The sequence below is a fragment of the Furipterus horrens genome, unplaced genomic scaffold, assembly GCF_987537825.1.
Source record: "Furipterus horrens unplaced genomic scaffold, mFurHor1.1.pri manual_scaffold_16, whole genome shotgun sequence".
In the NCBI taxonomy this organism is placed as follows: domain Eukaryota; kingdom Metazoa; phylum Chordata; class Mammalia; order Chiroptera; family Furipteridae; genus Furipterus; species Furipterus horrens.
Genome location: NW_028327186.1, coordinates 4,083,960 through 4,100,182, shown reverse-complemented (window position 1 = coordinate 4,100,182; position 16,223 = coordinate 4,083,960). Strand labels below are relative to the sequence as shown.

Sequence of the window (16,223 nt, the reverse complement as noted above, 5' to 3'; positions counted from 1 at the left end):
TAGCTTTTCTTGGTTCGCCGGTAGGCAGATGTTTGGGAAAGCAGGAACCTGGTTAATATCTGAAGCCAGATAGTTCCTACATCAACTGCAGTAACATTTTCCCAAACGTGTTTACCCTACACCTTCGAGCGAGGAAATGGCTTTTCCTATTGGATTGGTCTTCAAATGGCTCCAAGAGATGAACACCAAAAAAGAACGTACATGAAAGTCCGGGAGAAGGAGGTTCTGGGTTCGTAATTCCACCTACAGAAGAGTAATAACCCACCCAAGCCAGCCCTTCCTGCGGTGGGCAGATGCTGGCCTGCCACTACCAGGCAGCCAGCACCTGACCTCGGGCTAGGAGACCTCCTTCTCAGCATAATATTTGCCAATGTATAATGATAAAGTACATAAGATTACCAAGAAAACAATTACATTCAAATATAATTCAACATACAAACATACCTACAAATGAAGAATACAGTGATAATAATATGTGTTTCTTTGTCAAGATCTGGCCCTGGGTCTACTCAGGACTGGAATTTTGCTTTTTTTTTTTTGATCCTGACCTGAGGACCTGCTTATTGATCTTAGAGAGAGGCAAAGGTAAGGAGAGAGAGAGAGGAAGAGAAACATCAACATGAGAGAGAAACATTGATTGGTTGCCTCTTGTACGTGCCCTGACTGGGAATTGAACCAATAATCTTCTGGTCTACAGGACAATGTGCCAACCAACCAAGCCACCGGGCCAGACTCTAAGCAATTCTGAAGTAGTGTGGAGTGTAAATGATATTTTAAGATATCAGCTACAATTATCATGCAGTATTAAAAAAAACAGGGATGCCTAGTCATGTGACACTCACGGATGCCATGAATACAGCTGTGGCTTAATGCCTGTGTTCATAATTGAAGGAAATAGTCACTTCAGTTATAGGTTAGAGAAAAATAAAGATGTAACATCTTTCCTGTCCCTGTTCACAACTCCTCTGAAATTGACCCACGGACCCGAGTTATTTTGTACAATAACGAAGATGCATCCCTGAGACAATGGACCCCTTACCTTCTCCCAGGAATAAGGTTTGGTCCCTGACAAAAGGCAGCAGCAAAATGAAAACGCTGCCCACGAATTTTTCCTCAAAACATGATCTGTCCAGTTTCTTTTCTTCTTAGCTTTTATGATTTGTATTCCAGAAAAAGAAATGCTTCCACTCGTCAGTACATGTGTGTTTTGCGGTTTTCTTTCTTTGACGGTGTCCAACCTCTGTTATAGCTCATTATTATTTTCTTGTCTGTAATAGGCTTAATGTTCTAGAAATTTTTAAGACAAAAGCTTCGCACATGCCCCAGCTGCCTCGTTAAGGCTGAGGTGTTTTTCCAAGCTACCCCCTGACGGCTCTCTGCAGAGGAAGGCTCGCTGAGCACCCGGCCAGTGACCTTCTCATCAGCAACGGTCTTTGGGGGAACCCAGGACTTGGGAACATGAACAGCGTTCCTAATTGCCAGGCCTGAGTGTGGTTTTTAAGAAATTCCTCCAGATTGTTGGAGTTGTAATGCCTTCACGATATCCCTTCCCCTAAACCGCCTGGCTGGAAGTGTTTTTCCTTTCTTTTTCATGGTGCCTAGTAAGCAGTATTTTATTTTTTTTCCTATTAAAGGGGACCACAAGGGGTTTGGAGCATGTTGTTGAAAAGCTGGCATCTCTGTTCCCTCTGAGACAACTGGAGATGCCATGAGATGTCATTGGTGTTATTACTAGTATAAGGAATGGGACTATGTTGTCCATTTGGACACATGGGACACGGTCATGGGGTCTCAAGGAGACAAGTATCTAAATAGAGTATGTCACGAACCCTAATGAATATAAGTGATATCCGTTTCTTAGTGAACTGGATTACAAATGACTAATAAGCATTTATGACCCGCTCTTACGTGTGCTTAAGGGATCATGGGGTAAGCAATGTCTTCCCTTTGTTGACTTACTAGCCGTAACTCTGGTGTGTTATTTATTGGTTGATTTACAGTTATTATCCACTTAACCATCTTAACGTAAAATTAAGAGGAGGACCCTGGCTGGTATGGCTCAGTGAATGGAGCGCCAGCCTGTGAACCGGAAGGTCACTGGTTTGATTCCCAGTCAGGGTACGTGCCTGGATTTTGGGCCAAGTCCCAGGTTGAGGCAACCTATCACATCTCTCCCACATTGATGCTTCTCTCCCTCTCTTTTTCCCTTCCTTCCCTTCTCTCTAAAAATAAATAAAATCTTGAAAATAAAAATAAAAAAGAAAGAGGAGGAAAATGCCAATTTTACGTTAGTACTGGGGAAACTCAAGGAAAAGCCAGGCAGGAAAACATTTTATGGTTTCTGCTGAGCTGTAGAAATAAATGTCCAGTTTATATACAGGAAGATGCCAGTTTATATACATTGGTATTTTGAGCTTTTATATTTGATCACTGAGCTGATCATTACTTGTTGACTTTTCATTGTCCCCATCAAACAAAAGGATGCTAATGAAAGAAAAGAAAATATCTGGTCACCTTCTCCCCTTCGGGGTTTCTCTTTGGAAGACAGCTGGGCTTGGTCTCTGGCCTAGCCCTTTCTGGCTGCGTGTGTGTGTCAGTGTGCGCACGGATCTCTAAGTGTGCACCTGGGCAAATGCACACGAGAGTAGATGATACGCATGTCCGTATATGTCAGTGTGTGCGCACATGAACACACGTGTGTGTGCGTGTGCGCGCGCGTGTGTGTCTAGTGGGAATACCCGTGTCCTCCTGCAGAAGCCAGACGCTCCTTCCTGAGCCCCGCGTCCCGGGGCCACTTACCTCCATGTTCCTGCAGAAGGTGGCGTTGGTGCCGAACAGGATCTGGCACTGCTCGTTGGCGCTGTAGTGCATGCCGGGCAGCTTGTGAGGGAGGCGCACCGCGTGCTGGCTCCTGGGGTCCGTGACCAGCAGGCAGGTGCTGACTTTCGACCTGAAACAGCCAATGGGCCAGTCGACTTGCAAACGCACTGCCCAGGTTTTTACTTTGATTTTCAGTCACTGAGGAGGATGGGAAAATGGCCCAGGCACTAAAAACAGAGGCTCCACTTTTTCCAGTTTTTGCTCTTGTTCCACGTGGCTGGATACCCATCCTGCCTCCCAAGGCAACGGGAGCTTGACAACTAGGAAGGGGCCTGGGACTAACAGCCATATACCTTTCTTAGGGGGTCTGAGTGTTTGCTTGGATGAAAGTGCTTTTGTAATAGATTCCTCTGATACTTTCTTAGAATATGGCTTTGAGCAAAAATTACTAGGAATGAAGAAAAAATATTTCCTTTATTAGGAGTTAGGGATGTGCTTTATTTTAAATAAAATCAAAGTGCTTATTTCCAACCCTGCAGATTCTCTTGGAGGGCTTGTCAGGCTGTGGCAACTGGCCGGACCAGGTGTCCCACCTGAGGACACCTCTGCCATCCCTCTGAGGCGGCCAGGGGCACACCCTGCAAAGGACTTCTGGATTTCAAGCAGGGTGAGGGTGTTAGGAGATGCTGAGAACATCTCTGAAAAGCTGAACGGAGGCTGTGAGGCTGTAGCTACACTAGGAGGTGAAAGACATGAATGCTTTTGTCTTTTAATTTCTAAAACAAGGCTGATGGTAGAAGAAACAAAAGCCAGCCTCTTGCTCAGATTCTGGAAGATAAGCATTACATACACATATGTGCACATGGGGCCACCTCTCCTGGACTTCCACACACACACACACACACAGCACTTAAAGGCAGGGGACCAGCCCTGTGTGTGTGAACCAATGAATACACCCGCCTTGTTTCATGGACCCGCGGGCTAAAATGGAATCACGTCAAGGGGCTACAACATTTCATTCAGATTCTGTGGCATCAAGGACTCAGTAGGAAACAGACTCCGTTAAAATGAACGAGCCATTTTTAAGCCTTGTGTAGCACTGAGTTTCCCCAGCTACAGGGAATGCCATGAAAGAAGACCCTGGATGAGGACAGAGGCGGGTGTTGCCATTGCTGGTCCCCCCGAATTCACTGTGTACTTGAATGGGCCATTGGACTGTTAAGCTCCACAGCCGATGAGACCCACCGAGGCCCTTCCACCTCCATGGGGTGTACAGACGAACACAGCGAAGTGGGGAAGCAATCGGGGTCTGCCGTCAACTGTAAGAGCAGCCCTGAGGTCCTGATATGAAGGGACCCACATTGTACATGGTCCAGACTTTGTTTGACAAAGGTCTGAAGTCAGATGGTCAGTTCTTCCACAGACATCTGAGAATGCACAGACACGTTCTGGGAGTAAGTGTCAGGGAGACGAACCCATCCCTTCTCCCCGGCAAGTGCACATCCCTGATCACTGGACACGTCTGTCCTATAGCAGTCAGTGGTACTGCTAAGATGTCCACTCACAGTCAAAACACTGCAGAGCAATGAAACCAGGTGCAGGACATGCTCACCGTGTTGATCATGCGATCACCTGACAAGCATCGATGAGTACCAGCCACGCGCCCCACGTCATCCCAGGTGTGCACATGGGAGGAAGTTTGGCAGAAACTGGAGATTCTGTGCCGGCCACTGCGTGAGGCCAGCTGAGAATTCTCAGAGCCACCTCCCCTCCGCACGCTTACCGAGCCCCCACAGGGGTGTTTCCTGGAAGTATTACACGTTCTATTCCGTGGAAAGGATCGAATGATCTGAGGACTTACTTGAGGAAGTTTTCGAGGTCATCTCGACTGCAAGAGGACCAAGAGAGATCGCTGGGGTTCCGGCCTTTCACCCACTCTCCGGACATGATGTGGGACCTGCCGGCGCACGCCGAGTGGTCATCGTCATGGTTCATCCCCAGGCTGCCCGAGGGAAGGAAAAGGAGAGAGCAACACTCAGGCTACAGGCTTCTGAACTTACGTCCTAAATGCAGAAGGTGACACCGGGGGACACCTGCTGCTCACCCAGTGATGACCAAGACTCACAAGCTTGCAGGGAGGTAAAGAAGGTGATGGTTCGCTTACTTAGTAAATGAATGTAGAGTCGACAAGCACTAAGGTCATTCGCTAAATAATAAAGGAACGAACAAATTATATTCTTTGGGATTCAACTGTTTTTGATGATTACACTCGCTTTTCAACCCTGAATTGCCCCACTGTTAAGGACCTGAAAGTTTCTGGTGATTAGACTTGCTTTCTGGCACTAACATACCCCGTTGTTAATGATCTAAGCATTTTGTAGCCTTAAAGAGAGGTCACTATGTGAAGGGCTAGTAGGAACCACCCAGGACTCTGGCTTATAGAATATCGTGGTGTAAAACATTAAATAAATGAATGAAAGATGAGGCTTTCCAGTTTTTCACATTACACCTGGGTCCACCAAGATCATGCCTGTCACCTCCCCTGCCCAGAGCTACCTAATGCACACCAGATGCCTGTCCAGAGGCACCATACACTGACCAATGATGTGACTTGGTACACACACTGTCACTGGGTCAACTCAGACACAGGATGCATGGGGTCAGAGGGCCTGTGATTCTAAGGGGAGAGACTGAATGGGCACAAGGGTGCTCATTCTTGGTCAACAGCCCAGTGGAGGAGAAATACGCTTTCATTCATTCAACAGGATTGATTAGAAGTTTCCCCCGAGCCAGGTAATGAATGCGCTAGAAGACAGAGCGGTGCACAACATGCCACCCCAGGCCCCAGGTCACAGCCACCGGGAGACAGGGGGTGACACAGATGCTGGTCTTTATAAAATGAGGCTATTGAGTGCTTCTCCACTGTCACGGCTTTTCTGGTTTTCCCCGAACGTCTCTGACCATCCTTCATCAATTCCCCGGCTCACTGGTCAGCCCTGGGGTCCCCTAGAGAGAGGCCCGCGCTGCGTTCCTGCCCTGCACACTGTCCAGGCCACTCCCATCACCAGCACCGAGCAGTATGATTTGATATCCCTAGATAAAACAAGTGATAAGAGTTCTCAAATGGGTAGCTCTGAAACTCTTGATGTGTTTCCGTGAATTATGTGTGTTGAGGTTACATAAATAAAATGCCTCCTGAAAAAAGCGGCTCTCTTGCACCTCTGGCAACAAGGAGTCGGCACAGCCTGGGGATCAGTCCGGCTGCTCTGTGGACAGCCTTGGAGAATCCAATCCTACGAGAAGCAGCAAAGGAACCCATCGTTCTGCTGGCTTACGCTCTTACCACCACCTCCAGTCAGTTGCCCTGGGTTGGGATCTCACCAGATGGGTCCCCCAAACAAGGATGTCGTTTGGAACACCACAATGGGGGACAACCTGAGCCCCAGCACAATGACTGCCTCCAAGCTTTCTGCCGCGGCCAAGCCGGTCCTGTAACAAAAGGGGCTCCTTCGCCCACACAGCCAGGCTCTGCTGGCCAGGCGGCCTCATCTCTCAGGAGACGAGACTCTGTTTCAGACACAGCTCGGAAAAGCTGACCGCACCCCCAGCCACTGCGGGGCGGCATGAGTGTTGTGTTAGCATTTCACTCTGACGTCTTCCTACAGAACGCTGCGGTCAGCAAGCTCAGCCAAAAGCGGGGTTCGTGGCTTTCTGGAGCTTGTCTGCTACAGATCACACTTGGTCTGGTGTGAAGGGTTCAAATGCTCACCAATGCCTCATCAATGTGCAGTCTGACGAACTACTGCCACTGGGGCAGGGAGCCTTGATATTGGGAGGGTCCCATGAATGACTGTTGGGCTATTTTTAGTTTAAATTAAGGACTAGTTGACTGAAAAACTCATGTTATTGTAGGTTTATGTCCCAGGGCATCTATTACGTCTGGCAACGTGATATTTAACAAAAATGAGCGGTGTTAAGCACACAGTAATTTTAGCTTTAAGCGACTGTGGCATTAAGGACACAGACAAGCCTCATGTCACATGAGGCCCAGAATCATCAGACGCAATAATAACTTCAGGGCCTGAGTTAATGTGATCTCAAAAACTGAACTGATTTGCTTAAGGTCCCCCCCGCCCCCCCCAGGTAAGCCTCCTCACTCCCAGCCTGCCTTCTGTCTCTGAAACGCATTTCCCAGCCACGCTGACCATGGTGGACAGCGCACCGCGCACTGAGGAGGATGCTCCCTTCTAGCCCCTGTCCCCACCAGCCACCACCCTCCTTGGACACCTGCACACACAGCAGCCAGCTCCAAGTCCCAGCCATTTCCGATTTTCTGCCATTTAGATGAAAATAGGTAAACAAAGAAGATACTATGAAATGCCCCGTCTCATGCAGAAGCGGAGCGCTACGTTTGAGCGCCCTGGCCTTGCAGTCAGGTCGACCTGGCTGAGAAGCCCAGCCTCGCCTCTTGGGAGGGCAACGCCATTCCTCTGGGCCTCCATTCCCTCCTCTGTGACGAGACAGGGACGCTACTGCAGCTGGCCCTTGGACGATGCAGGCACGAGGGCACGGAACCCCTCTGCAATCGAAAATCCACATATCGTGTTAACTCCCCTCCAATTTAACTGCTAACAGCCTCCCATTGAGCAGAAGCCTGACCGATAACACCAACCGTCGATTAACACACATTCTGGACGTTAGATGTATTCTGTCCTGTACTCTTACCGTAAAGCCAGCTGAAGAAAAGAAAATCCCAAGGTTCATCTGTGAGTTTTTCAAATTGTCACAGATCCCCCCAAACTTTTCCAAGACACACACTGAAAAAAGTCTGAGTGTTTAAGTGGATCCGGGCGGTTCAAGCCTGTGTTGTTAAAGGGTTGGCTGTACTTAACATCATTCATTCATTCATTCATTCATTCATTCAATGAGTGTCCATCAAATGCCTTCTGTGGCCAGACCCTCTCCCAGGTGCTGGCTCAGGCCAGACCCCTGCTTTCATGGAGTTTACATGCTAAAGGAACGGAGGGAGGGGTAGCAGACACCTGAGCGCCTGGCAGGTAGCGGGCCAGGGAGGAATGACGGCCTCGCTGTTGCCAAGCTCATGCCCGAGTGAAGGAATGCTACAGCCCCCGAGCTGCAAAAGCTGTGGTCCTCAGCGGGCTGTAGAGCTAATGAGGGGAGTGGGGAGATGTCCCCCAAAAGGGCATGTGGGCTCGTGGTGAACTGAAGAGCTGCCATGACTCTTAAATGTCTTCACATTCCTTTTTCATCCACGACGAGCTACCTGAACAGATGGTGCCTGTGTGGCAGAGGCAGCCTGGGGACTGCGCGTGTGAGGCCCCCCCAAAGAGATACGGCATGGAAGCCCCAGGAGACACCAGCAGGATGCCCGTGAAGGCAGAAATGGCCGCCGCTCTGCGGCATGGGCTGCCCTCCATGGGAAGAAAAGAACGATGCTGCCCCACACAGCCTCCCGTTCCTTCTGACCACCCAGCAGCCTGGGGTTGGTCAAGGCTTGAGGGACAGAAGCCTAGAACGCCTAAGCTGTGGCATCTCCATGAAAAGCGGTTTCCTGGCCCTGACGGCGCCCGCGGGCTCACCCATGCCTGGCCCTGGCCCTGCGCGCACGTGATGAAGACGGACCTAGGTGAGGTGGCCTCACTCTTCGCTGCCCCCCGTAGCAGGGCTGGGCATGGGGCAGGGCTCCGCTAATGGTGTAGAATGAAAGCAGCCCACGAGCGAACGTCCGGGTCCATACGACAGCCCACTAGTGCACAGGAGAGAGGCTGCCTGGGCGGGCCTTCCTGCCCCTGTCTCGTTAGCATGAGTGACGCCATGATGGGAAGGTTCCCCCCCATGCACACAAGAACAAACAAGAGGCACCTGCTCTCGAGACTCCTGGCCTCCTTCCGACAAGCCCCTCACTGCTTGATGCATCCGGTGCGTCTGTCCAGAACCCCTGCGTGCAAGTGTGTGGGTCGTTGCGTTCCTTGGGTAGACTTGGAGTCAAACGGTATATAAAATTGCTACCAAAAAAAAAAAAAAAAAATCCACAAAGCTATGTTGATCTCTGACCTGGGAAAACATTCTATGGGATGAGGGGGCATCTGAAGCTCATTCCAGGCAGAAGTCCCAAAGAAATTTAATGATGGTTGCCCCAATGGCGTCCGGCCACAGCCCCCCAAGGCGAGTGATGCTTCAGAGGGGACCTCGCTGATTGCTACAGACAAGGTAGATAGAATTCAGGGAAGGAATAAGCCTCCCTCCCTCTCCCCAGTCTTCTACTGGGGTGGTGGTGGTGGTGGTGGTGGTGGGTCCAACACTCAGGTATTTTGAGAGCTTGGCTTCTTCTGGATGAGGTTGACCTGTCAGGTTCCAGCAAAAGGTCTTTGCGTGTGGGACGGCACTAAGTAAGTGGATTCGTGCGTGCGGGGAGAACACAGGGTAGTTTCCGAAGTCCCTGCTGCCCCCATCAGGGGCAATCTGGCTGCCAATTCTTCCGGGAACTGCTGATTTAATGGGCTTTGGAAAGCAGCCCCCAGCCCCTCCCATCCCCTTCAAAGGCCTGCAGAGGGGGCAGGAGCTGGCCTGCAGGAAGGAGCTGAGGCAAAGAGAGAACCTGCCGCTCCCAAAGTTCAAAGACCCCTCAGGGATATCAAAGGCACGGGAAGCCCCCAGCAGCCGAAACCCAAGGGCCGGCTACTTCCTGCTCCTAATGACCAGCACTCCTTCCTCTCCTTAAAAACCAGGCATCAGGAGGGCTTCAAGGCCTCATTATCTAGGCTCTGCCTCTTCCACCTTGGCCAGGGGGCTGAGCTGGGGGTAGAGGTGCAGCATTTGTGCTCCATCCTACCTCCTAGCCTTGTGAAATGCAAGCCACTGACCAGGCCCAAGAGGGGTGCCCACAAGAACGTCAGCCCCTGCCCCACAGCAGCCACCTGCATGACGATTCCCACAAGACCTCGCTACGCCCGGGGCCTTTGCTCCTGCCCTTTGCCAGCCCCAACCTGGACTCTGCCTCCTGAAATCCTCAGATTGGCATACTCGCTGGCAGCAGCCTTGACCCTCTTTGGCTGAGAGGGGGCTCCCTGCGGCTGGAACGCCGGACCACCAGGGTCGTTCCCTGGAGGCCTCAGCCGCACCCAGCGCTAAGTTTGCAGGCTTGCTCATAAGCGCTCATACACGACTGCACCTGAGAATTTCTCTAATGAGATTTTACCCCCTTGGGTCTAGGGTCTCTTCGCCTGTTATTTAGGAGGCAGGTGGGGGGCTTTGAGGGCACCCTGTGAGTCCTTTCTCCCGAGTACACACTGGCTCGGAAGCAAGCGGCCACACCTTCCGCCAGGAACAATGTGGACTCTGTCATCCCTCCCTGGCCCCCTGGCAGGTTAAGTCCTGCCTAACGAAACCCGACACGAGGAAGATATGACAGAATTGCAAAGGCAAACTCTAGAGTCTTAAATGGATGAAGTTCAATTTCTCTAAAGCGCTGGTGTTCACACAGGACCCCACAGTGCAATCTCCTGGAGAGTTCTAGAAAATTCTGGGGCCTGGCTCTTGCCACCAGAGGTTCTGATTTCCTTTGCATGAGGTGTGACTGGAGCATCTAGATTCTCTTTTTTCTTTTTAATGACAGATAAAGGTACACACTATTCTAATTTTATTTTCAAGGCAATATTAAAATTATAAAGTTATGAAAAAACTCAATGAACTTATCCTACAGCAAAACAAATGCAACAGAAAATAAATCTTGAACACAAAAAACAAAGAACAACAATAGCAACACAACAGAGAAGCAGGGACGCTGGTCTCTAATTCCCTGCAGAGGCAAAGACAGAAAGACTTTCCAAAATGGCACTGGGGATGAGCTAATGGCAAAGCTAGATACTACCAGAGTGTTTAATGTGAGGCTTCCAATGAAGCCCAGTGCTTCCTGCACTCTGGGAATGAAAAGTCTTCCGTAACATACTTTAAACATAAAAGAAATAAATAATCAACTGTCAAAATATCTAGACCTCACCCCAACAAACAAAATGCCTATAAGATGAATCTGGATTCTTGAAAGCTCCCAGGGAAATCTAAAGTCACCCAAGAAGCCCCCTCCCCACGGCCCTGCGTTCCTGCGGGCCTCTTAGAACTCAGGCTGCCGGGGTCCTACCCAGCATTTCCCAGGCAACAGGTCTGAGGGATGGAGGGGTCGAGGGGAGGAGGGGTGGGGGTGAAAATCTGCACTTCTATCAAGTTCCCAAGGGACGCTGCCTCTGCTGGTCCAGGGAGTGCCCCCCAGCCCCGGGGCCCCATCCAGAGTCACGCTGATGGTTTTCACTGGTGCCAAGGAAACATTCTGAGATGTCCTAAATCGAATGACAGTAGGCCGGAGGGCGGCAGGGAGAGAGAAAGAGAGAGGAGGTCACTAGGTTAAGAGCTGCAAGCAGAAACCAACAGCTTGACAGGATGTTGAAACTTTGAATGAACTTCCAGGTGGCTCTTTCCAGGATTACCTGTACGGAGCAGCTGATCAACCGCCAGATGCTACCGCCTCCTGCTGACGTGTGAGCTTTCCAGACCGTTGCTCGCAAATGTTAGCCAGCCCTTTTCGCTTATGGACTGCGTGAGGACCCCAGAACTGCCTCCGCTTCCCCTTTTCCTCTGCTCCACGCTTTGCCTGTAGCCTAATGTCAATTTTCTCAACATAATGTCTTTCTTCTGGAAACGTGTATGAAAGGGTCCTGTCCATCGACACCAGCACAGCAGACACAGCTGTCTTCCCCATCGAGCCCCGCCGGGACCTGGTCCTTTTCTGGCTGGCACGTGGCTCCGTAAACCCTTGCTTCCAGGACAACTTCCGGTCTTTAAGGTTCGCGTTTAACACCAGTAAGCCTCCCACCTTGATGGCAGGTAAAAAACACCTGGGAAACTGGGCCCACCTCAGACCATGCATATCAGAACGTCTCAGGGAGGGGCTGCGCACCCGGCTTTTGCAGGGGCTCCCAGGGGAGTCTACTGAACCTCCAGGGCTATGCGTGTCCATAATGCCTCGGACAGAAACCAACACTGGAGCTCATTCCTGTTCTGAGCTGAGATGGCCCTTCCCGTGGCTTCTATGATGCGACTGAGTTCAAATATTTGACATCACTCGCTTGTCCCCCTTTTTCTCTCCTCTCCTCTGTCCACATATTTCAAGAGGTTCAATTTGATGACAAATGCCAGGAATTCTCATCAAGCTCCGGAGCCAGCCAGCACAGATCCAGGGCAATCACTTCTCGGTCAAAGTCAAAGTTCTGACGGTTGTTTATTTGTACCCAGGTTCTCAATTCTGGGGCGAGTCCAGGGAAGGCCCTACTGTGGGTAGGTTCTGGACATACACCAAGTTCAAGGCCACATGCTTCATGTACAAATTCTACCCTGGTGAATAGTCTAAGGAACGGACAAATTTCAGAAACAGTAACCACCCTACTGCTAAATTATTAAATGCTAGTTTATGTGACATTTTATGAAGTATTGTATATACAGACTCACCGTTTCTCAGACACCAAGGATTTGGTTTTGAAATTTCCACATAATCACAACATTGGGTGGCTTTGTTACTGCTATTTCTTTTTTCCCTTTTTAAAATTTTTTTCAGGCTCTTCTTGAGCAATACTTTTTTTATCTTTAAAAGAAATCTTCACTTCCCCTAGTATAAATTATAGGCTTCTTGCAGTAATCACTACTGCTTAACTGGCATTCAATTTACAGGATAAAAATATATTCTTTTGGCCGCCTTAATGACTGTGTTCGCAACGCATCCTCAAACCCTCTCCGAATTCTGGCTCAGAGCAGAGATCGTGCTGGGAAGGCGGAATGCGGTTTCAAGAGATGCCAAAAGTATTGCCTAAGCGATAATTGATATTTTTACTAGCAGCAACTTTGTAGTTGATAACAGGTTATTAAAACAGGAAAAGAGGTCCTCCCCTGCCGAATCCCATCTGAGATGTGAAAGGAAAAGTCACTCCAGACAGAAAGCCTCTCAGTGTCGTGGTTCCAGCCAAGAAGAGAACTCCCTTGTGGCGGTGTCTCCAAGGCCAAAGCCAAGGGCGGGGGCTGCCCACTAGCCCTCCCCTCCCCCAATTCTAGCCACATGCGACCCAGCTCAGTGGGACACCTGGTGAATATTTGCAGAAAAAAAGAAGCTAGAAATACCAACAGTACCAAGTGCCTCGCTATCCCTGTTTTTTTTTTTAAATCATTTTGATATTGGCTTTGATTTCAATGTCTGCTTCCCACTGGTGTTTGCAGAAGAGGTGAGTGTCAAAACTGGCAACCGTGGCAGGGCAGAGACTAGCTGGTCTGAACCGTGAGTTGCCAAAGGCGTGGCTGACCCTCCTCAACTTCGGCCACTCGCAGGACCAACGGTGGTTCCTCCAGGTAGGATGCCAGGGTGACTTCGCTGCACGGAAGGCAGCAGACGGCTCACGCATTGCACACACCGTAGGCTTTTCCTTGGCAAGACCCTCATTCTTTAGGGGAAAGGAGGATCGCTCCGGTTCTTGTGCATAAAAGGAGACCGGGAGGCTGCCCTGCAGGGGAGGGAGCGAAGTGTGTGCAGGGCAGGGAGAAAACACACCTCAGACTTGCCCTCACCCGAGGCCTGGTCACCTCCACACTCCCGTCATCTTTTGTCACCTGGGTCTCAGCCTTCCTCATGTCATATCAGCATTGATCCTAGCTCTGGGGGCGACACCACTGTCTCTGTAAACGCTGCCCCCGCCTGCTGCTTTGCAAGCTTCCGTACATCTTCCTTGCCTTCCTCGCCCTCCAGCCCAGACACGGATTCGTTCTTGTCAATGCCACAGGCGTCTGAATGCTTTTCGCAGACAACGCTTTTCTTTTTAAGGGCGGTAGAAGGAAATAAATGTTGTCCTCCCTTTGCAGGAGCTGCACCACGCATGACAGGGACCAGAGATCAAGAACCACTGGAGACCGAGGCCGGGTGGTCTCCGGGCTCAAGCCCCATGGGTGGAGCAGCTTCTCAGGACATAGGGGCCAATGCACGTGGCAGCGGGAAGTGACCAGGGTCCTTCCGCCCCCTCAGATTCCAGCAGTGTCCACACAGCGCGTGGGGGCGGCCTTGGTCTTCTAGGCTGGGGGCAACATTACATCCCATAGGGAAAGAGAACAGGGTTCCTATCATTCAGAGCCAAAGTCAACTGAGAGGCTGACCTGCTGACGCCGTGGTGCCACCAATGGGGCAGCCGTGGGATGACTGTACACAGACAGGTAGGCGCTGGGAGGGAGGACGGGGACAAGCCACGCTTAGGGAGAGCACAGTCCCTTGCACATCGGCGTCTGCCTCAAACTGAAAAGCAAGCCTGAATGGGGGGTGAAGAGGCGCAAGGCAGGAACACCAGCATTTCAGGGCTTTTGCCAAGGAGCTCAGCCGGCCCTTCTGGGATGGCGACGACCTCTGCTCCTGGGGCTTTAAGGAGCATGTCCCGTTTTTGTGCCGTGTTTTGGTTTCCTGCTGCTTCCCTCCAGGTCCTACCCAGAAGAGCCCCATTTCACAGCCAAACGGCATTCTGGACGACCAGCGTGTTCTCTAATAGGTTTGCCAGTAGCCGCAAGGCAACATTCTGGAGTTTATGGTGCACCAGGTTGTATGATGCGCCAAGTTAAATGTCCAGTCTTAGACTGGGGTCTCTCTCTTTTTACAGATTGTATTTGTTTATTTGTAGAGAATGGGGAAGGGAGGGAGAAAGAGAGGGAGAGATAACATCCATGTGAGAGAGATACATTGATTGGTTGCCTCTCGCATGCGCCCTGACCAGGGACCAAACCCGCTACCCTGACACAAGCCCTGACTGGGGATCGAACCGGCGACCTTTTGCTTTGCAGGATGACGCCCAACCCACTGAGCCACACAGGTCAGGGTTAGAACAGACAGACCTCTTTTAACAGGAAGGATGGGAGGCGGCTGTGCCAACCACATCTACACAGGAATCTAGTCTCCAAGCTACAGAGGAAGCTGAGTGAAATGTAGCATCACTCTGTAAGCCGGCCGAAGACCCCTGGGAGCCTGCTGGCGGTAAAGAAAGCATGGGCCACCAGCAAGGGACCACAGAGGAGATTCCAAAGTCAGGGCCCTGCCGAGAGCTCAGCTGGTTAGAGCGTGGTCCCAACATGCCAAGGTTGCAGGTTCGATCCCAACCAGGGCACAGACAAGAATCAATCTATGAATGCATAAATAAGTGGAACAACAAATCTCTCTCTCTCTCCCAAAATCAATTTTAAAAAATTTCCAAAATCAGGGCACGAAAGCTATTCTAAAGACTCCCGTGGAAAAAAACTGGAAAATGAAACACAAGTTTTCCCTCCACCCCTACCAAGTTTTACACACACGCACACACACACACACACACATACACAGGCACACCTCCGTGAATTGTGCTTATGTTGCATGTTTTGCAAATTGAAAGCAAAACCCTCCACTGGCAAAAAGATTACCACTTGCTTTACTGCAGGGGTCTGGAATGGAATTTGCAGCATCTCTGTGGTTTGCCTGTACATACATATACATACCCACACACAAATACACACTCACATGTGTGTTCGCACACAGACATATTCCCAGGCGCAGGGTACCCAGAGCTGCCCACGCTGCCCTGAGATGAGGCCGGCCGAGGGGGCTCCCGCCTGCACGTGCTTCGGCCGTGCTTCTCCCGGTCTTACGTGTGCAGGGGTCCCCTGGCTGGGCTCCGACCCTGCATGTCTAACAGGCTCCCGGACGACGCGCCGGCCCACAGAGCCCCGTCTGAGGAGTGAGGCGCCAGATGTAGTTTCCCTGTGTCCCTCCATCCCGTCCCTTTGTCACACTCTTCTCTGCTGGGCTCTGACAGAGGAGCTCCAGGTGATAATTGCCACGTCAGGTAGGGCAGGGCAGGCTGGGATGGGGGCAGGGCAGGGAGGTCCAGAAGTCTGTTCTGCTGAGCGAGCCAAGCCCCACGCGGAGGCACCAGGCCAGCCGGCCGCCTTTTCCCTGGGAGCAGCTCCCTCCTGCTATGGGAGCACAGACTGCACCAGCCCTCGGGGACCACAGAGCACCTGCCACACGCAGAGCCCAGGCAGCGCCCACAAGACCAGTAAGTGCTACCCACGGACCCAGTGAGCTGGTGCTCCCGCCTGGAAGGCTTCTTTGACCAGAAACCCACCTACACATGCCTCTCGGTCACGGGCAGGGGTCCTGTCAGTGGGTCCTCAGTGGGTCTTAAAGCTGCCGCACATCAGCGGTCCTAGGGGCCCCCGCACCACAGCCTCAGTGTGGGAGACAGCGACCAAGCTGCGTTTGCAAAGACTCCGTCTGCTCCTTCTCTTGAACAATCTACCCAGCTATGAGCTGAGGAAGCCAGGGCCATGGCGTGGGTTCA

General features: G+C 51.1%; 1 protein-coding gene across 1 annotated transcript in view; it reads right to left on the bottom strand.

Annotated features, from left to right (window-relative positions):
- Nucleotides 1-16,223, bottom strand: part of ADAMTS17 (ADAM metallopeptidase with thrombospondin type 1 motif 17) — a 205,773-nt gene that overhangs the window by 103,541 nt on the left and 86,009 nt on the right. Inside the window, exons 9-10 of the mRNA XM_090263585.1 lie at nt 4,682-4,822; nt 2,800-2,950 (exon numbers count right to left, since the gene is read on the bottom strand). Of these exons, the coding sequence (XP_090119711.1) occupies nt 2,800-2,950; nt 4,682-4,822 (292 nt within the window). The remainder of the gene's footprint in view (nt 1-2,799; nt 2,951-4,681; nt 4,823-16,223) is intronic.